Source organism: Cyclopterus lumpus, chromosome 23 (assembly GCF_009769545.1).
Source record: "Cyclopterus lumpus isolate fCycLum1 chromosome 23, fCycLum1.pri, whole genome shotgun sequence".
NCBI classification, from domain to species: domain Eukaryota; kingdom Metazoa; phylum Chordata; class Actinopteri; order Perciformes; family Cyclopteridae; genus Cyclopterus; species Cyclopterus lumpus.
In genome coordinates this window covers 16,842,747-16,865,864 of record NC_046988.1, presented here as the reverse complement: position 1 = coordinate 16,865,864, position 23,118 = coordinate 16,842,747, and the positions used below count along the sequence as shown (strand labels likewise).

Sequence of the window (23,118 nt, the reverse complement as noted above, 5' to 3'; positions counted from 1 at the left end):
TAGACAGGAAATGTTTCTACTGATGAGCTGCAGATAAACTACCTCAGGAAGCTGAGAAGATGTCTACAGTCAGCTGGCTGAACCAGGGGGCATTCTGGGTAACGGAGTTCTACTGGGTACTTTCGACAAGGTCTGTTCCGCTAAACAATTAGCTAATAAGTATTATGATTATTAAAATGGTGTTGAAAGCAGGATTAGTATGGAGGACAAAAAAGGTCACATCAAAATGAATACATAAATAAATAAAAATGCTTACATTAAAACAGATAAATGTATTCAAATTAATATATACAAAATAATTAGTGTCCTTCTGATTAGTAATATCGTTTTAGTTTAGTTTCCAGCTGATTGTCGACATCTTTGAATATTGATCATAAATGTGTGTCATCATGGGGCGGCCATCTTTATGATTAGCAGACTGCTAATCAAAGCTAAGCTAGCACACAGAACACACATTTATCCGTCAAGAGAAGATCTACATCCTGGTGTCTAAAGGTGTGTGTGTGTGGGGGGGGGGGGGGGGGGGGGGGGGTCAACAGGAAGTGGTTCATTGTGGGAGCTTAAGGAGGACTGAGGTAGCCACAGCAGGGAGAGAAATACTACCTTAAAATGCTGCTAAACATAAAACATCCAGCGCTTCCTTCTCACGGACAGAATCAGGACATTATGTTTATTCTCAATTAATCATATGAAAACTCTTTGAAGATCGCAGACTCATTTAATTTAAAAGTCTAAAGCTTTGACGAAGCCTGAAACACAGCTGCTCCGGTGAATCCGTCCGGCAGAAGGAAGCGGCCACCGGTGAACACGATACCTGAGTGAATGTGGTAAGTCAGAAGATCAAAGGAGGTCAGAAGAAAACCTGCAGGAGGAAACAGACACCAAACACCAGACGGTGGCAGCCGGGGAAGAAGAGAGCCTCAAACGACACATCAGAGAAGAAGAAAGGTCTCCTCCCTTAATGAGGTACTCTATATCACAGAAGAAGAAAGGTCTCCTCCCTTAATGAGAGGTACTCTATATCACAGAAGAAGAAAGGTCTCCTCCCTTAATGAGAGGTACTCTATATCAGAGAAGAAGAAAGGTCTCCTCCCTTAATGAGAGGTACTCTATATCAGAGAAGAAGAAAGGTCTCCTCCCTTAATGAGGTACTCTATATCAGAGAAGAAGAAAGGTCTCCTCCCTTAATGAGGTACTCTATATCACAGAAGAAGAAAGGTCTCCTCCCTTAATGAGGTACTCTATATCACAGAAGAAGAAAGGTCTCCTCCCTTAATGAGGTACTCTATATCACAGAAGAAGAAAGGTCTCCTCCCTTAATGAGGTACTCTATATCACAGAAGAAGAAAGGTCTCCTCCCTTAATGAGAGAGGTACTCTATATCACAGAAGAAGAAAGGTCTCCTCCCTTAATGAGGTACTCTATATCACAGAAGAAGAAAGGTCTCCTCCCTTAATGAGGTACTCTATATCACAGAAGAAGAAAGGTCTCCTCCCTTAATGAGAGGTACTCTATATCAGAGAAGAAGAAAGGTCTCCTCCCTTAATGAGAGAGGTACTCTATATCACAGAAGAAGAAAGGTCTCCTCCCTTAATGAGAGAGGTACTCTATATCACAGAAGAAGAAAGGTCTCCTCCCTTAATGAGGTACTCTATATCACAGAAGAAGAAAGGTCTCCTCCCTTAATGAGGTACTCTATATCACAGAAGAAGAAAGGTCTCCTCCCTTAATGAGAGAGGTACTCTATATCACAGAAGAAGAAAGGTCTCCTCCCTTAATGAGGTACTCTATATCACAGAAGAAGAAAGGTCTCCTCCCTTAATGAGGTACTCTATATCACAGAAGAAGAAAGGTCTCCTCCCTTAATGAGGTACTCTATATCACAGAAGAAGAAAGGTCTCCTCCCTTAATGAGGTACTCTATATCACAGAAGAAGAAAGGTCTCCTCCCTTAATGAGAGAGGTACTCTATATCACAGAAGAAGAAAGGTCTCCTCCCTTAATGAGGTACTCTATATCAGAGAAGAAGAAAGGTCTCCTCCCTTAATGAGGTACTCTATATCACAGAAGAAGAAAGGTCTCCTCCCTTAATGAGGTACTCTATATCACAGAAGAAGAAAGGTCTCCTCCCTTAATGAGAGAGGTACTCTATATCACAGAAGAAGAAAGGTCTCCTCCCTTAATGAGGTACTCTATATCAGAGAAGAAGAAAGGTCTCCTCCCTTAATGAGGTACTCTATATCACAGAAGAAGAAAGGTCTCCTCCCTTAATGAGGTACTCTATATCACAGAAGAAGAAAGGTCTCCTCCCTTAATGAGAGAGGTACTCTATATCACAGAAGAAGAAAGGTCTCCTCCCTTAATGAGGTACTCTATATCACAGAAGAAGAAAGGTCTCCTCCCTTAATGAGGTACTCTATATCACAGAAGAAGAAAGGTCTCCTCCCTTAATGAGAGAGGTACTCTATATCACAGAAGAAGAAAGGTCTCCTCCCTTAATGAGGTACTCTATATCACAGAAGAAGAAAGGTCTCCTCCCTTAATGAGAGGTACTCTATATCACAGAAGAAGAAAGGTCTCCTCCCTTAATGAGAGAGGTACTCTATATCAGAGAAGAAGAAAGGTCTTTATCTTTATCCTTATGATACTAGGACTTTATCCTCATGATACTAGGACTTTATCCTCATGATACTTAGGACTTTATCCTTATGATATCAGGACTTTACCCTCATGATACTTAGGACTTTATCCTTATGATATCAGGACTTTACCCTCATGATACTAGGACTTTACCCTCATGATACTAGGACTTTACCCTCATGATACAAGGACTTTATCCTTATGATATCAGGACTTAATTCTCATATTAGGACTTTATTCTCATAATATTATTCTCATAATATTAGGACTTTATTCTCATAATATTAGGACTATTATGGTACCGATCCCAAAAGATTACAACTTTAATCATCAAATTATGATCACAATAATCTTGAAATATCTTAAAAATCTAAATATTACAACTTTATTCTTTGAAATATTAAAACTTTATAATTTGACATCAACTGTGACATCACCTGTGACCTTGACTCACCTCCAGCGCTGCCTTCTGCACGGTGACCTGGCTGAAGACTCGAGCTCCGTCGTCGGGACAAACGGTCTTCAGCTCCTCTTTGTTGAGAGAGAAGAGCTGAGCTCCGGTCAGGACCCCGAGGCTGGTGATGGTGCTGCACAGGAGACACAAGGAGGCAGGTGAGTCAACTACACGCACCTGTATCAACCTAAACACACACCTGTGTCAACCTAAACACACACATACACACCTGTGTCAACCTAAACACACACCTGTGTCAACCTAAACACACACCTGTGTCAACCTAAACACACACCTGTATCAACCTAAACACACACCTGTGTCAACCTAAACACACACATACACACCTGTGTCAACCTAAACACACACCTGTGTCAACCTAAACACACACCTGTGTCAACCTAAACACACACCTGTGTCAACCTAAACACACACCTGTATCAACCTAAACACACACCTGTGTCAACCTAAACACACACATACACACCTGTGTCAACCTAAACACACACCTGTGTCAACCTAAACACACACCTGTGTCAACCTAAACACACACCTGTGTCAACCTAAACACACACCTGTATCAACCTAAACACACACCTGTGTCAACCTAAACACACACATACACACCTGTGTCAACCTAAACACACACCTGTATAAACCTAAACACACACCTGTATCAACCTAAACACACACCTGTATAAACCTAAACACACACCAGTATCAACCTAAACACACACCTGTATAAACCTAAACACACACCAGTATCAACCTAAACACACACCTGTATAAACCTACACACACACCTGTGTCAACCTAAACACACACCTGTATCAACCTAAACACACACCTGTATCAACCTAAACACACACCTGTGTCAACCTAAACACACACATACACACCTGTGTCAACCTAAACACACACCTGTGTCAACCTAAACACACACCTGTGTCAACCTAAACACACACCTGTATCAACCTAAACACACACCTGTGTCAACCTAAACACACACATACACACCTGTGTCAACCTAAACACACACCTGTATCAACCTAAACACACACCTGTATAAACCTAAACACACACCTGTATCAACCTAAACACACACCTGTATAAACCTACACACACACCTGTGTCAACCTACACACACACCTGTGTCAACCTAAATACACACCTGTATCAACCTAAACACACACCTGTATCAACCTAAACACACACCTGTGTCAACCTAAACACACACCTGTGTCAACCTAAACACGCACCTGTATCAACCTAAACACACACCTGTGTCAACCTAAACACGCACCTGTATCAACCTAAACACACACCTGTGTCAACCTAAACACACACCTGTGTCAACCTAAACACACACCTGTGTCAACCTAAACACACACATACACACCTGTATCAACCTAAACACACACCTGTATCAACCTAAACACACACCTGTGTCAACCTAAACACACACCTGTGTCAACCTAAACACACACCTGTGTCAACCTAAACACACACCTGTGTCAACCTAAACACACACCTGTGTCAACCTAAACACACACCTGTGTCAACCTAAACACACACCTGTGTCAACCTAAACACACACCTGTGTCAACCTAAACACACACCTGTGTAAACCTAAACACACACCTGTATAAACCTAAACACACACCTGTGTAAACCTAAACACACACCTGTATAAACCTAAACACACACCTGTCCCCCACCACGCACACACTCACACTGGGCTGAAGCCTTTGGCCTCCAGCCAGGCTCTGACGTCATCAGGTGACGAGTCGTAGGTGATGCTGTTGGCCGGCGGGCCGCGAGCAGAGACCTGAAGCTTCTTCTGAGCGCTGCGTCCTAAAGTCAGTCGGTGCATCAGCTCGTCCTGAACCTCCTCCATGTTGGATTTTCTTCCTGCGAGTGTTTGTTTATTTATTAAACATACGCAGGCCAAACATCTCAAATATCATGTTAAAGGGACTCACGGGTGACGGGTGGAGGCCTCTGGTTGTTGTGGTCCCTCATGGCGACGCCGCCGATGTCGCTGGACGCGGTGCTGTTCTGGCGGCTGGTGGCCGGAGGAGGCAGCGGTGGCGTGGGGACCCGGGCGGGGGCCGGAGGGGGCGGCGTGGGGGCCGGAGGGGGCGGAGTCACGAGTGGTTTACCGGGGGTGTGGTCTGTCCCGGTGGTCTGCTTCTGAAACACAACGACAGGAGGAGCTTTTATTCTGAAAACACTTACGATTCGGTCCGTAAGTGTTTGGATGGAGAAACGATTTAAAAGAGACAGGAAACGTTTCAAGTGAATATGTTTACCTCGTTCAACTCTCCCAGTAATTGCTGGAGATGTGAAATGAAACATAAAACATAAAACATAGAACATGAAGGTGAAAAGTTATTCACTTCAGCAACTAAATCTACAAAAACCTACGGAGATCATTTATTATTATTATTTAAACTAAACATAAAGATCAAACTCTAAGAAACACTTAAATGAACAGTCTGACATTCAGAACAATACACGTTAGCTTAGCTTAGCACACTGTTAGCGTTGGTCTGATTGACAGGTTATTGTTGTTTATTGAACAGAAATAGAATGTCAAAATGAGATCTTGTGGTTTCAACTATTTGTTGACAAACAAATGTGAGACTGTTCCTTTAAGAGAAGAACACACGTTTACCTTGAACAACTCAAACTCCTTCTTTGGCATCAAAAGCTTCAACGGTTCAAAACAAGAGAACGAAGACGATGATGAAACTGATGAAGAGGACGATGGAGCTGATGGAGCTGATGGAGCTGATGGAGGTGCACTCACCTGGATGGTGTGGCTGTAGATGGGCTCTCCTCGGCCCTCCACGTCGGCGAGCTGCAGGATGTTGTTGGGCACGTAGCCGGACGCCCCGGCTCCGTTACCCACCTTCCACCACTGCTTCCTGTCGTCCAGGACCTGAACCAGAAACTACAGGCTTACGGATCCATGTCAGGTGGATCACATCCCATAATACAGGACCTGAACCAGAAACTACAGGCTTACGGATCCATGTCAGGTGGATCACATCCCATAATACAGGACCTGAACCAGAAACTACAGGCTTACGGATCCATGTCAGGTGGATCACATCCCATAATACAGGACCTGAACCAGAAACTACAGGGTTACGGATCCATGTCAGGTGGATCACATCCCATAATACAGGACCTGAACCAGAAACTACAGGCTTACGGATCCATGTCAGGCGGATCACATCCCATAATACAGGACCTGAACCAGAAACTACAGGCTTACGGATCCATGTCAGGCGGATCACATCCCATAATACAGGACCTGAACCAGAAACTACAGGCTTACGGATCCATGTCAGGTGGATCACATCCCATAATACAGGACCTGAACCAGAAACTACAGGCTTACGGATCCATGTCAGGTGGATCACATCCCATAATACAGGACCTGAACCAGAAACTACAGGCTTATGGATCCATGTCAGGTGGATCACATCCCATAATACAGGACCTGAACCAGAAACTACAGGCTTACGGATCCATGTCAGGTGGATCACATCCCATAATACAGGACCTGAACCAGAAACTACAGGCTTACGGATCCATGTCAGGTGGATCACATCCCATAATACAGGACCTGAACCAGAAACTACAGGCTTACGGATCCATGTCAGGCGGATCACATCCCATAATACAGGACCTGAACCAGAAACTACAGGCTTACGGATCCATGTCAGGTGGATCACATCCCATAATACAGGACCTGAACCAGAAACTACAGGCTTACGGATCCATGTCAGGTGGATCACATCCCATAATACAGGACCTGAACCAGAAACTACAGGCTTATGGATAATAATAATACATCGGTAACCATGGCAACGCACCTCGACGACCTCGTCCCTCAGCAGCGACAGCTCGTTGTTGTTTCTCGCCACGAAGTCGTATTTAGATTTGGCAAAAAGTTTTGTTTGGTTTCTGCTGTCGGCGTCAAAACTCCTGAAATAAACAGATATAATAAACAACAACAGTTATAATAAACAACGTATTCATCATGAATACATAACATGTTTACATAAACAACAACAGTTATAATAAACAACGTATTCATCATGAATACATAACATGTTTACATAAACAACAACAGTTATAATAAACAACGTATTCATCATGAATACATAACACGTTTACATAAACAACAACAGATATAATAAACAACGATAAACTATTCATCACAGAACTATGAATTTAATAACTAAATAATAATGAGAATTAAATTACTAAATAATAATGAGGATTAAGAAAAATTTCTTCATTAATTAAATAAAAAAATATTTGAATCAATAAATACAAAAAATCTGAAACAATTCTACATTTACTTATTTCTTCTTTATATTAATGAACTTAATAAATACAAGGAAAGTATCAATACAGATATGAATAGAATACAAAAAAATAATTATAAAATGTGTATCTACTGATTATTTATTGTTATGTATTCATCTCCTTCAGCCTTTGCGTATTTATGGATTCAGAGCAGATCTGGGATCAGTTCTCCAGGGCGTCATGTGACCTCACAGTTACCGGTCTACGCGGCGGCTGACGGCCTGTTTGAAAGCCGCCACGGTGGAGTCCTGATCCAGGATCTGCATCCGTCTGTAGGAGCTGCAGGAGGCGTACCCGTCTGTGGGGGGCGACCTCTGGACCGCCGCCTGCGAAGCATTAATATTAGATTAATATATACATACATATATATATATAGACAGGAAGTATTGATATTTATATATACGTAAACCTCCAGGTGAACCCTCAGGTCCTCTTGTCTCTGGATCTCAGCGCTGGGGGGACTCAGATCCAGCTGAGTCAGATCCTGGTCTCTGGACCGAGTCTCCAGGATCAGCGGCGGCTCCCAGCCATCCTGGAAGGTCAGCACGCAGGGGGGGAAGTAGTGGTGCCTGGGCCACTCCAACCTGGAGGTCACAGAGAGCCGGGTCAAAACCAGTCCTCCAGGAGGAGAGTCCTGGTCCCAGTCCAGCTGGTGGATCAAAACCAGTCCTCCAGGAGGAGAGTCCTGGTCCCAGTCCAGCTGGTGGATCAAAACCAGTCCTCCAGGAGGAGAGTCCTGGTCCCAGTCCAGCTGGTGGATCAATACCAGTCCTCCAGGAGGAGAGTCCTGGTCCCAGTCCAGCTGGTGGATCAATACCAGTCCTCCAGGAGGAGAGTCCTGGTCCGAGTCCAGCTGGTGGATCAAAACCAGTCCTCCAGGAGGAGAGTCCTGGTCCCAGTCCAGCTGGTGGATCAATACCAGTCCTCCAGGAGGAGAGTCCTGGTCCCAGTCCAGCTGGTGGATCAATACCAGTCCTCCAGGAGGAGAGTCCTGGTCAGAGTCCAGCTGGTGGATCAAAACCAGTCCTCCAGGAGGAGAGTCCTGGTCCCAGTCCAGCTGGTGGATCAATACCAGTCCTCCAGGAGGAGAGTCCTGGTCAGAGTCCAGCTGGTGGATCAAAACCAGTCCTCCAGGAGGAGAGTCCTGGTCCCAGTCCAGCTGGTGGATCAATACCAGTCCTCCAGGAGGAGAGTCCTGGTCAGAGTCCAGCTGGTGGATCAAAACCAGTCCTCCAGGAGGAGAGTCCTGGTCCCAGTCCAGCTGGTGGATCAATACCAGACCTCCAGGAGGAGAGTCCTGTCCCCAGTCCAGCTGGTGGATCAATACCAGTCCTCCAGGAGGAGAGTCCTGGTCCCAGTCCAGCTGGTGGATCAATACCAGTCCTCCAGGAGGAGAGTCCTGGTCAGAGTCCAGCTGGTGGATCAAAACCAGTCCTCCAGGAGGAGAGTCCTGGTCCCAGTCCAGCTGGTGGATCAATACCAGACCTCCAGGAGGAGAGTCCTGTCCCCAGTCCAGCTGGTGGATCAATACCAGTCCTCCAGGAGGAGAGTCCTGGTCCCAGTCCAGCTGGTGGGCGGGGCTTGATGTTCGCTCCACTGTTTCCAACATGGCCGCCGAGTCACACACTTTATTAATTTTACATCTGAACTTGAACTGAAATGATCAATACAGGAACAGATTATTGATTCCTGATTGACAGCTGAGGCTCTGATTGGTTGATTCCATTCATTACATTACATTAAATACATTACATTACATTAAATACATTACATTACATACATTAATGTCATTTAGCTGACGCTTTTATCCAAAGCGACTTACAATAAGTGCATTAAACCATGAGTCCAAACTCAGAACAAGAATGGAGAAAGTACAATTTCTTCAATAACCTTAAACTACAGAGTGCTATCAGTAAGAGACATTTAAGTGCTATTAAAGTGCTAAACTACAAAGTGCTATCAGTAAGAGACATTTAAGTGCTACTAAAGTGCTAAACTACAAAGTGCTATCAGTAAGAGACATTTAAGTGTTACTAAAGTTTTAAACTACAAAGTGCTATCAGTAAGAGACATTTAAGTGCTACTAAAGTGCTAAACTACAGAGTGCTATCAGTAAGAGACATTTAAGTGCTACTAAAGTGTTAAACTACAAAGTGCTATCAGTAAGAGACATTTAAGTGCTACTAAAGTGCTAAACTAGAGTGCTATCAGTAAGAGACATTTAAGTGCTAAACTACAGAGTGCTATCAGTAAGAGACATTTAAGTGTTATTAAAGTGTTAAACTACAAAGTGCTATCAGTAAGAGACATTTAAGTGCTACTAAAGTGCTAAACTACAGAGTGCTATCAGTAAGAGACATTTAAGTGTTACTAAAGTGTTAAACTACAAAGTGCTATCAGTAAGAGACATTTAAGTGCTACTAAAGTGTTAAACTACAAAGTGCTATCAGTAAGAAACATTTAAGTGCTACTAAAGTGCTAAACAACAAAGTGCTATCAGTAAGAAACATTTAAGTGCTACTAAAGTGCTAAACTACAAAGTGCTATCAGTAAGGGACATTTAAGTGCTACTAAAGTGTTAAACTACAAAGTGCTATCAGTAAGAGACATTTAAGTTCTGCTAAAGTGTTAAACTACAAAGTGCTATCAGTAAGAGACATTTAAGTGCTACTAAAGTGCTAAACTACAAAGTGCTATCAGTAAGGGACATTTAAGTGCTACTAAAGTGTTAAACTACAAAGTGCTATCAGTAAGAGACATTTAAGTGCTGCTAAAGTGTTAAACTACAAAGTGCTATCAGTAAGATACATTTAAGTGCTACTAAAGTGCTACTACGGCTCTACCTTCCCTATTCAAGGTGTAGTCACTAAGATGTGTTTTTAGTCTGTAGAGACTTCCTGTCCTGATGTCAATGGGGAGCTCGTTCCACCAATGAGGAGCCATTCAGATCGCTACGAGGAATCTGATTGGTTTATTAATCTTCATTGTTTGGATTTTAGAGACGGACTCACCTGCACTTGGTCCAGCCGTCTCCCAGGGCAACCCACAGGTGTCTCTCCTCCGCCGTCCCCGAGGTGTGCAGGAAGTCGATGGTCTCTCTGCTCAGGAGAGGAACCACAACGCTGCGAGCCAGATCCACACTGCCAGAAGCCTGGATCACCTGGGGGGGACAGGTAGAGGACAAGAGGACAGGTAGAGGACATGTAAGGGACAAGAGGACAGGTAGGGGACATGTAGGGGACCAGAGGACAGCTAGGAGACATGTAGGGGACAAGAGGACATGTAGGGGACATGTAGGGGATCAGAGGACAGGTAGGGGACATGTAGGGGACAAGAGGACAGGTAGGGGACATGTAGGGGACCAGAGGACAGCTAGGAGACATGTAGGGGACAAGAGGACATGTAGGGGACATGTAGGGGACAAGAGGACATGTAGGGGACAAGAGGACATGTAGGGGACATGTAGGGGACAAGAGGACAGCTAGGAGACATGTAGGGGACAAGAGGACAGGTAGAGGACATGTAGGGGACAAGAGGACAGGTAGGGGACATGTAGGGGACCAGAGGACAGCTAGGAGACATGTAGGGGACAAGAGGACAGGTAGAGGACATGTAGGGGACAAGAGGACAGGTAGGGGACATGTAGGGGACCAGAGGACATGTAGGGGACATGTAGGGGATCAGAGGACAGGTAGGGGACATGTAGGGGACAAGAGGACAGGTATGGGACATGTAGGGGACCAGAGGACAGGTAGAGGACATGTAGGGGACAAGAGGACATGTAGGGGACATGTAGGGGACAAGAGGACATGTAGGGGACAAGAGGACATGTAGGGGACATGTAGGGGACAAGAGGACAGCTAGGAGACATGTAGGGGACAAGAGGACATGTAGGGGACATGTAGGGGACCAGAGGACAGGTAGGGGACATGTAGGGGACAAGAGGACAGGTAGGGGACATGTAGGGGACAAGAGGACATGTAGGGGACATGTAGGGGACAAGAGGACATGTAGGGGACAAGAGGACATGTAGGGGACATGTAGGGGACAAGAGGACAGCTAGGAGACATGTAGGGGACAAGAGGACATGTAGGGGACATGTAGGGGACCAGAGGACAGGTAGGGGACATGTAGGGGACAAGAGGACAGGTAGGGGACATGTAGGGGACCAGAGGACAGGTAGGGGACATGTAGGGGACAAGAGGACAGGTAGGGGACATGTAGGGGACCAGAGGACAGGTAGAGGACATGTAGGGGACAAGAGGACATGTAGGGGACCAGAGGACAGCTAGGAGACATGTAGGGGACAAGAGGACATGTAGGGGACAAGAGGACAGGTAGGGGACATGTAGGGGACAAGAGGACATGTAGGGGACATGTAGGGGACAAGAGGACATGTAGGGGACATGTAGGGGACTAGAGGACAGGTAGGGGACATGTAGGGGACAAGAGGACAGGTAGGGGACAAGAGGACAGGTAGGGGACATGTAGGGGACCAGAGGACAGGTAGGGGACATGTAGGGGACAAGAGGACATGTAGGGGACCAGAGGACAGCTAGGAGACATGTAGGGGACAAGAGGACATGTAGGGGACAAGAGGACAGGTAGGGGACATGTAGGGGACCAGAGGACAGGTAGGGGACATGTAGGGGACCAGAGGACAGGTAGGGGACATGTAGGGGACAAGAGGACATGTAGGGGACAAGAGGACAGGTAGGGGACATGTAGGGGACAAGAGGACATGTAGGGGACATGTAGGGGACAAGAGGACATGTAGGGGACCAGAGGACAGGTAGGGGACATGTAGGGGACATGTAGGGGACATGTAGGGGACCAGAGGACAGGTAGGGGACATGTAGGGGACAAGAGGACAGGTAGGGGACATGTAGGGGACCAGAGGACAGCTAGGAGACATGTAGGGGACAAGAGGACATGTAGGGGACATGTAGGGGACCAGAGGACAGGTAGGGGACAGGTAGGGGACAAGAGGACAGGTAGGGGACATGTAGGGGACCAGAGGACAGCTAGGGGACATGTAGGGGACCAGAGGACAGCTAGGGGACATGTAGGGGACCAGAGGACAGCTAGGGGACCAGAGGACATGTAGAGGACAGCTAGGAGACATGTAGGGGACAAGAGGACAGGTAGGAGACATGTAGGGGACAAGAGGACAGCTAGGAGACATGTAGGGGACCAGAGGACAGGTAGGGGACCAGAGGACATGTAGAGGACAGCTAGGAGACCAGAGGACAGGTAGAAGACAGGTAGAGGACAGGTAGGAGACATGTAGGGGACAAGAGGACAGCTAGGGGACCAGAGGACAGGTAGGGGACATGTAGGGGACCAGAGGACAGCTAGGAGACATGTAGGGGACAAGAGGACATGTAGGGGACATGTAGGGGACCAGAGGACAGGTAGGGGACATGTAGGGGACCAGAGGACAGCTAGGAGACATTTAGGGGACCAGAGGACAGGTAGGGGACCAGAGGACATGTAGAGGAAAGCTAGGAGACATGTAGGGGACAAGAGGACAGCTAGGGGACCAGAGGACAGGTAGGGGACCAGAGGACAGGTAGGGGACATGTAGGAGACAAGAGGACAGGTAGAGGACAGGAAGGGGACAGGTAGAGGACAAATAGAAGACAGGTAGAAGACAGGAAGGGGACAGGTAGAAGACAGGTAGAAGACAGGTAGAGGACAGGTAGAGGACAGGTAGAAGACAGGTAGAAGACAGGAAGTGGACAGGAAGGGGACAGGAAGTGGACATGAAGGGGACAGGTAGAGGACAGGAAGGGGACAGGAAGTGGACAGGAAGGGGACAGGAAGTGGACAGGAAGGGGACAGGAAGGGGATAGGTAGAGGACAGGAAGGGGACAGGTAGAGGACAGGAAGAGGACAGGAAGGGGACAGGAAGGGGACAGGAAGAGGACAGGTAGAGGACAGGAAGGGGACAGGAAGAGGACAGGAAGAGGACAGGAAGGGGACAGGAAGAGGACAGGAAGGGGACAGGAAGGGGACAGGAAGGGGACAGGAAGAGGACAGGAAGGGGATAGGTAGAGGACAGGAAGAGGACAGGAAGGGGACAGGAAGAGGACAGGAAGAGGACAGGAAGGGGACAGGAAGGGGACAGGAAGAGGACAGGAAGGGGACAGGAAGAGGACAGGAAGGGGACAGGAAGGGGACAGGAAGGGGACAGGAAGTGGACATGAAGGGGACAGGTAGAGGACAGGAAGGGGACAGGAAGTGGACAGGAAGGGGACAGGAAGTGGACAGGAAGGGGACAGGAAGAGGACAGGAAGGGGACAGGAAGGGGACAGGACTCACCATCCTGAGAGGAGAGAACAGGAAGTGAAGCAGATCCACAGCACTCGGGTTCTGGATTTGATCCGCCAGCTTCCCCTGAAGGTCAAACAGTCAATTAATTATTCATATATCCTGTATAAATAATATTATTATTTAACAAAACATCACACAATGAAGAGGAGGATTGTGATGAAGAGGAGGAACAGGAGCCTACCAGCTGGTTGAAGGCATGTTTGAACTTCTGCAGACATTCCACGAACTCGTCCTCTCCAGGAGGTTTGGAGCGCAGCGTGAGGACGCCCTCTGGTGGACAGGAGGGTCAATGTCCATAGGTCATCTTTTTATTATTTATTTAATTCATTCATTAAATGTACTTATTTCATTTAATTTACTTTTTTAAAAATTGTTTTCATTTTGTTTATTTATGTTTTCCGATTTCAAAGAGAGATATTAGGTCATCATTTTGAGATGGCGTGTTTCTTAAGGTGGGTCCTCACCTCCCGGACCTTTCTTCTTGCCCTTCTTGGCCTTCTTCCTCTTGGAGAGCTCGCTGAAGGCCTCGGCAGCTTTCTGCAGCCTGGTGACGAACAGCTCGATGTCGTCCAGGATGTGGTTCAGGATTTGCTGCCAGAACCAAAGTGTGTCATTGACGTGACATTTATTCCTCTTTAATGATTAAACCTAAACCAACAGACCAGAGGTCAGTGTGCTCAGCGCACTCTACGTGAGCACACCTCTTCATTACATTTCAAGATACATTCTCAGCGGCTCCTTCAGCTGCTCTCAGATCAGATTTAAACACAACCTCACCACGTCTCGGTCCACTCGGGCTGCAGTCATCTCCACCGGCCCGTCCTCCTCCAACACCTGGCGCTGCTTCTCATCTACAGCCAACCAATAAGAAGGGGTAATGACAGCCAACCAATAAGAAGGGGTAATGACAGCCAATCAATAAGAAGGGGTAATGACAGCCAACCAATAAGAAGGGGTAATGACAGCCAACCAATAAGAAGGGTAATGACAGCCAATCAATAAGAAGGGTAATGACAGCCAATCAATAAGAAGGGGTAATGACAGCCAATCAATAAGAAGGGGTAATGACAACCAACCAATAAGAAGGGTAATGACAACCAACCAATAAGAAGGGGTAATGACAGCCAACCAATAAGAAGGGGTAATGACAGCCAATCAATAAGAAGGGGTAATGACAGCCAATCAATAAGAAGGGTAATGACAACCAACCAATAAGAAGGGGTAATGACAGCCAATCAATAAGAAGGGGTAATGACAGCCAATCAATAAGAAGGGGTAATGACAGCCAACCAATAAGAAGGGGTAATGACAGCCAACCAATAAGAAGGGGTAATGACAGCCAACCAATAAGAAGGGGTAATGACAACCAACCAATAAGAAGGGGTAATGACCGCCAACCAATAAGAAGGGGTATTGACAGCCAATCAATAAGAAGGGGTAATGACAGCCAACCAATAAGAAGGGGTAATGACAGCCAACCAATAAGAAGGGGTAATGACAGCCAACCAATAAGAAGGGGTAATGACAGCCAACCAATAAGAAGGGGTAATGACAGCCAACCAATAAGAAGGGGTAATGACCGCCAACCAATAAGAAGGGGTAATGACCGCCAACCAATAAGAAGGGGTATTGACAGCCAATCAATAAGAAGGGGTAATGACAACCAACCAATAAGAAGGGGTAATGACCGCCAACCAATAAGAAGGGGTATTGACAGCCAATCAATAAGAAGGGGTAATGACAGCCAACCAATAAGAAGGGGTAATGACAGCCAACCAATAAGAAGGGGTAATGACAGCCAACCAATAAGAAGGGGTAATGACAGCCAACCAATAAGAAGGGGTAATGACAGCCAATCAATAAGAAGGGGTAATGACAGCCAACCAATAAGAAGGGGTAATGACAGCCAATCAATAAGAAGGGGTAATGACAGCCAATCAATAAGAAGGGTAATGACAGCCAACCAATAAGAAGGGGTAATGACAGCCAATCAATAAGAAGGGGTAATGACCGCCAATCAATAAGAAGGGGTAATGACCGCCAACCAATAAGAAGGGGTAATGACAGCCAACCAATAAGAAGGGTAATGACAGCCAATCAATAAGAAGGGGTAATGACAGCCAATCAATAAGAAGGGGTAATGACCGCCAACCAATAAGAAGGGGTAATGACAGCCAACCAATAAGAAGGGGTAATGACAGCCAATCAATAAGAAGGGGTAATGACCGCCAACCAATAAGAAGGGGTAATGACAGCCAATCAATAAGAAGGGGTAATGACAACCAACCAATAAGAAGGGGTAATGACAGCCAACCAATAAGAAGGGGTAATGACAGCCAATCAATAAGAAGGGGTAATGACAACCAACCAATAAGAAGGGGTAATGACAGCCAACCAATAAGAAGGGGTAATGACAGCCAACCAATAAGAAGGGGTAATGACAGCCAATCAATAAGAAGGGTAATGACAGTCAATCAATAAGAAGGGGTAATGACAGCCAATCAATAAGAAGGGGTAATGACCGCCAACCAATAAGAAGGGGTAATGACAGCCAATCAATAAGAAGGGGTAATGACAGCCAACCAATAAGAAGGGGTAATGACAGCCAATCAATAAGAAGGGGTAATGACAGCCAACCAATAAGAAGGGGTAATGACAGCCAATCAATAAGAAGGGGTAATGACAACCAACCAATAAGAAGGGGTAATGACAGCCAACCAATAAGAAGGGGTAATGACAGCCAATCAATAAGAAGTGGTAATGACAGCCAACCAATAAGAAGGGGTAATGACAACCAACCAATAAGAAGGGGTAATGACAGCCAACCAATAAGAAGGGGTAATGACAACCAACCAATAATAAGGGGTAATGACAGCCAACCAATAAGAAGGGGTAATGACAGCCAACCAATAAGAAGGGGTAATGACAGCCAATCAATAAGAAGGGGTAATGACAGCCAACCAATAAGAAGGGGTAATGACAACCAACTTTACAGATTCAGATTCATAATCAATAATGAAGAGTATTGATCAATAATCAGCATTTAAACAAACAACATTCATGTTTACATTATATAAAACTATAACTTCCTGTGTTGTGACATCACTCACAGTCTTGCTGCTCATTGGTCCACGCTGACCAGGCGGTCGCTCGGCTCTTCACGTCCACCTGATTGGCCGACGCAGGTGGTTCGGGGGCGGGGTCAGCGGGGGGAGGGGGGATGATCCCGTCGCTCTTCAGGATCATCCTGCAGACAGACGGGGGGGGGGGGTTAAGACAGGTCAGCCAATCAGCTGTCAGCGTTTACTCCGACGCGTTTGATTGGTTCTTACTTCAACGCCTCCGGCCTCTTCTTCACTTTGCCTCCTTTGGCGTCGATCACGGCGCTTTCTACGTCTGCGTGGATCAGAGTTGCCTGATGGGGAACCAGCAGAACCATCAACACCATGAAACACGTGCAGAACCTTTGAGAACCTCATCCTCCCTGGAGCTCCACCGGGTCCTCGGTCCCCTTCGATTCAGGTTCCACCTCACAAACCAGCTCCAGTCTGGTGTCTGTGTTATGAATATGAATAGCTAAAGGCCGTTCACCTTGATGTCGTCACACTGGAACAGGTGGAGGTCCGGTTTGTTCTGACCCGGGTCTTTACACACCAGAGCCAAGATGGAGTCGTAGCTGCAGGCGTTCATCACGGCCTGGCAGTGCTGGATCGTCCCCATGGGGAAGTTCTCTAGCTCGTTCTGATAAACGGGAAGAGATCCAAGGTCAGGACTCTTGTAGCCTAGGAGGTCCCACGGGTTCCCTATGGTTTCCTGAGGTCTTTGAGGTTCCCTAATATCCCTAAGATCCCCGTGGTCCCCCGGGTCCCTGAGGTTCCCGAGGTCCCAGAGGACTAGAAGGGCGACTACTGGTCTCAGGTACTGGAGGGGCTCTACTGGTCTCAGGTACTGGAGGGGCTCTACTGGTCTCAGGTACCGGAGGGGTCTACTGGTCTCAGGTACCGGAGGGGTCTACTGGTCTCAGGTACCAGAGGGGTCTACTGGTCTCAGGTACCAGAGGGCTCTACTGGTCTCAGGTACCAGAGGGCTCTACTGGTCTCAGGTACCAGAGGGCTCTACTGGTCTCAGGTACCGGAGGGGTTTACTGGTCTCAGTTACCGGAGGGGTTTACTGGTCTCAGTTACCGGAGGGGTTTACTGGTCTCAGGTACCGGAGGGGTCTACTGGTCTCAGGTACCAGAGGGCTCTACTGGTCTCAGGTACCAGAGGGCTCTACTGGTCTCAGGTACCGGAGGGGTTTACTGGTCTCAGGTACCGGAGGGCTATACTGGTCTCAGGTACTAGAGGGGCCCACCTTTGTCTCCTGGTCTATTAGGCTGATGGTCTTCTGGTCCACCTGCAGTAACATCTCCTGAGTCCAGACCTTTCCTTTGGCGTCCAGCAGGCGGAGCCGTCGCACGCCGTCGTCCACGGAGACAAGTCCGTCTTTACGATCCAACACGAAGGAGGTCAGGTGCTGGAGACCAGGGGGCGGAGACTTACGTATATATATATATATATATATATATATATATATATATATATATATATATATATATATATATATATACATATACATATACATATACATATACACACACACACACATATATACATACACATATTGTATGTGTGTATGTATATCCCTCCCCATAAAAACAAAATATTTTAACCATCAATCAATTATAATTGTTATATTCTTTATAATAATAAAACAGAATTCAATTTTGTGTATATAAATATTACAAACTCAAAGTCAACATTCTGCCATTTGTCTTTATTGGAAATGAAGCATAAAGAAAGCTAAATGCTAAGAGGCTAAGAGGCTGAGGGAGCGTTGTGTAATATCTCACCTCCACGTGGTACTGAGACGTGTCCGTCAGACTGTTGATGCTGGTTCTGGTGAAATGTTTCCTTTGTTCTGGAAAGTCATTATTAATGTTGGGACACAAAGCAAACAAAACCTTCAAGTTATACAAATTAATCATTTTAATATTGAAGACACTTCACACCGACATGCAGCTATTAGAATGAACATCAACACATTAATGACAACAGACTCAAGTTTAACAATAAGTAAGAGGAAAATCAAAGAGGCCATAAATAGTTGTACATGCAGGTTTGAACTAAAAGACAAATCATAACTTTTACAACGTGGCTCTTATTTCTGTTTATATTATGAAGTTAATTTAATTTATGGTTAGAAACGTTATTGTTGAGGTGAAGCTCGTCAGCCTTGTTTGTTGTTGTTTATTAAGTTCATCAGAACTAAAGAAACGTAATGTCTTTTCAAAGAAGTCTATCTCCACATCCAGTTGTTATTGTCACCACAGTGTCTTCTGATTGGCTCATGGCGTCACGATGTTCAGTATCAAATAACGAGCCACGTTGTTTACATGAAAACACACAAACATTTCACACTCGCTCACTTTGACTTTTCTTTTTATGTTTGGAAGGTGAACGAAGGAAATACATTTCATCTGATCCTGTTAATGACATTACATATTAATGAGGGTCAATGTTAATGACATTACATATTAATGAGGGTCAATGTTAATGACATTACATATGAATGAGGGTCAATGTTAATGAGATTACATATTAATGAGGGTCAATGTTAATGAGATTACATATTAAAGAGGGTCAATGTTAATGACATTACATATTAATGAGGGGCAATGTTAATGAGATTACATATTAATGAGGGTCAATGTTAATGACATTACATATGAATGAGGGTCAATGTTAATGACATTACATATGAATGAGGGTCAATGTTAATGACATTACATATTAATGAGGGTCAATGTTAATGACATTACATATTAATGAGGGTCAATGTTAATGACATTACATATGAATGAGGGTCAATGTTAATGAGATTACATATTAATGAGGGTCAATGTTAATGAGATTACATATTAATGAGGGTCAATGTTAATGAGATTACATATTAAAGAGGGTCAATGTTAATGACATTACATATTAATGAGGGGCAATGTTAATGAGATTACATATTAATGAGGGTCAATGTTAATGACATTACATATGAATGAGGGTCAATGTTAATGACATTACATATTAATGAGGGTCAATGTTAATGAGATTACATATTAATGAGGATCAATGTTAATGACATTACATATTAATGAGGGTCAATGTTAATGAGATTACACATTAATGAGAATCAATGTTAATGAGATTACATATTAATGATGATCAATGTTAATGACATTACATATGAATGAGGGTCAATGTTAATGTTAATGACATTACATATTGATGAAGATCAATGTTAATGAGATTACATATTAATGAGGATCAATGTTAATGAGGATCAACGTTATTGAGATTACATATTAATGAGGATCAATGTTAATTATATTACATATTAATGAGGATCAATGTTAATGAGGATCAAGGTTAATAACATTACATATTAATGAGGGTCAATGTTAATGAGATTACATATGAATGAGGATCAATGTTAATGAGGATCAACGTTATTGAGATTACATATTAATGAGGATCCATGTTAATGAATATCAATGTTAATACCATTACATATTAATGAGGGTCAGTGTTAATGAGATTACATATTAATGAAGATCAAAGATAATGAGATCACATATTAATGAGGATCAATGTTAATGAATATCAATGTTAATACCATTACATATTAATGAGGGTCAATGTTAATTATATTACATATTAATGAGGATCCATGTTAATGAATATCAATGTTAATACCATTACATATTAATGAGGGTCAGTGTTAATGAGATTACATATTAATGAAGATCAAAGATAATGAGATCACATATTAATGAGGATCAATGTTAATGAATATCAATGTTAATACCATTACATATTAATGAGGGTCAATGTTAATGAGATTACATATGAATGAGGATCAATGTTAATGAGGATCAACGTTATTGAGATTACATATTAATGAGGATCAATGTTAATGAATATCAATGTTAATACCATTACATATTAATGAGGGTCAATGTTAATGAGATTACATATTAATGAAGATCAAAGATAATGAGATCACATATTACTGAGGGTCAATGTTAATGAGATTACATATTAATGAAGATCAAAGATAATGAGATCACATATTAATGAGGGTCAATGTTAATGAAATTACATATTAATGAGGATCAATGTTAATGAGGATCAATATGAATGATATTACTTATTAATGAGGATCAATATGAATGATATTACATATTAATGAGGATCAATGTAGTTACTGATGAACAGTATTTGTAGTAGAACTATAACACAAGATAATAAATGTATAATTATAGATTATATAAAGTCATTAAAATGAGCTCCACCTTTAAAGTGATGAAGACATGAATGCAATAATAATTAGAATACTTTTGTATTTCTATACTGTGGTATTAGTATGTTTTACATCACTAGGACTTCAGAGTAAAACTAAGTGTTAGTATTTTAATGTTCATGTTCAATAAACTGGACAATCGATCCAGATGTTATGATCAATAAAAAGGTAACTCCTTCAGAAAAAGGAAGCAGTCACTCACTCATTAATTAATATTTAATGATAAACAAGAAGCAGGAAATAAAACATGAACTCACCGTAGAGAACTTTGGCACTAGACATGGCTTTATGTTTACGAGGCTCCTGAGACCGAGAGCCATGGCCGCTGAAATACAGAGATATAGAATTATATATCATATTATTATATGCTGAAATACAGAGATATAGAATTATATATCATATTATTATATGCTGAAATACAGAGATATAGAATTATATATCATATTATTATATGCTGAAATACAGAGATATAGAATTATATATCATATTATTATATGCTGAAATACACAGAGATATAGAATTATATATCATATTATTATATGCTGAAATACACAGAGATATAGAATTATATATCATATTATTATATGCTGAAATACACAGAGATATAGAATTATATATCATATTATATGCATGAGACCAGAACAGAAATGTGATCGACTGGTTAATTGATCCAGTTTTATTGACGACTTTGTCCACTTCCTGTCCGCCCAGCTGATGTCAGACCAGCGCTGCCTGAAACGTTATTTATTCTGATGAGGCAATCAATAATTAACGATCAGTGACTAGGAACAAAACCGATAGAGGAACAGTCGTTACGAGCTTCATGTGAAACAGAGATGAAGGGAAATATGAATAACTGTAAAATACCAACTAATCATTTATGATCCCATTATGTTGTTTTAAGAGGAAATATAACATTTTAATAACTCTTTTCTTTTACTTTAATTCTTGGGTTTCAATGTATAAACGATCAAATATTTGTTTATTCATTTTAATTAATTAATTAATTAATATACATTTAAATGTGTGGTGAAAAACACTCACTTGGTCCGCGAGCTGCAGGAGCCGAGAGCTGAAGGTTCAGATCTGTTCATCCTGGAGACACAGAGGAGCATCTTCATCACCACCATCATCATCAACATCATCATCATCATCATCATCAAGATCATCATCATCATCATCAAGATCATCACCATCAAGATCATCATCATCATCAAGATCATCATCATCATCTTCATCACCACCATCATCATCATCAACATCATCAAGATCATCATCATCAACATCATCATCAAGATCATCATCAAGATCATCATCATCATCATCATCATCATCAAGATCATCATCATCATCTTCATCACCACCATCATCATCATCAACATCATCAAGATCATCATCATCATCAAGATCAACATCAAGATCATCATCATCATCATCATCAAGATCATCACCATCATCATCATCATCATCAACATAATCATCAAGATCATCATCAAGATCATCATCATCATCAAGATCATCATCATCATCAACATCATCACCATCAAGATCATCATCATCAACATCAAGATCATCATCAACATCATCATCATCAGGAGAAACTACTCGTGATCATTAGCATATATTATGTATTAAATATATCGACAGTATTATTATTAATAAGATCACAAATAGTTTCATTCATTCTTCTTTACAGGAAGTGGAACAGATTTCATATTAGAACACCGTGTCCCATGATGCACTTGGTTTCAGTGCAGAAACACTTCCTTACAACACGTCAACACTATAATATAATATAATATAATATCTATGTTCACCACCAACAACCTGCCTTCATGGCCAAATAATCTAAATATTAGAATATTAATGTTTTGTCTCTGAAATCTCTGATGGAAAAATAAAAATCTG

At 43.3% G+C, this 23,118-nt stretch overlaps 1 protein-coding gene across 1 annotated transcript in view; it reads right to left on the bottom strand.

The window, feature by feature from the left end:
* The window catches only part of eps8a (epidermal growth factor receptor pathway substrate 8a), a 37,954-nt gene that overhangs the window by 2,869 nt on the left and 11,967 nt on the right, over positions 1-23,118 (bottom strand). The window contains exons 2-20 of the mRNA XM_034526617.1: positions 22,255-22,305; positions 21,468-21,535; positions 18,707-18,774; positions 18,169-18,330; positions 17,407-17,556; positions 17,148-17,230; positions 16,926-17,062; positions 14,593-14,666; positions 14,280-14,406; positions 13,997-14,085; positions 13,804-13,878; positions 10,491-10,639; positions 7,889-8,063; positions 7,678-7,805; positions 6,981-7,092; positions 5,906-6,037; positions 5,076-5,286; positions 4,827-5,004; positions 3,094-3,226 (exon numbers count right to left, since the gene is read on the bottom strand). Coding sequence (XP_034382508.1) covers positions 3,094-3,226; positions 4,827-5,004; positions 5,076-5,286; positions 5,906-6,037; positions 6,981-7,092; positions 7,678-7,805; positions 7,889-8,063; positions 10,491-10,639; positions 13,804-13,878; positions 13,997-14,085; positions 14,280-14,406; positions 14,593-14,666; positions 16,926-17,062; positions 17,148-17,230; positions 17,407-17,556; positions 18,169-18,330; positions 18,707-18,774; positions 21,468-21,535; positions 22,255-22,304 — 2,301 coding nt within the window. The 5' untranslated portion in view covers position 22,305. The remainder of the gene's footprint in view (positions 1-3,093; positions 3,227-4,826; positions 5,005-5,075; positions 5,287-5,905; positions 6,038-6,980; positions 7,093-7,677; positions 7,806-7,888; positions 8,064-10,490; positions 10,640-13,803; positions 13,879-13,996; positions 14,086-14,279; positions 14,407-14,592; positions 14,667-16,925; positions 17,063-17,147; positions 17,231-17,406; positions 17,557-18,168; positions 18,331-18,706; positions 18,775-21,467; positions 21,536-22,254; positions 22,306-23,118) is intronic.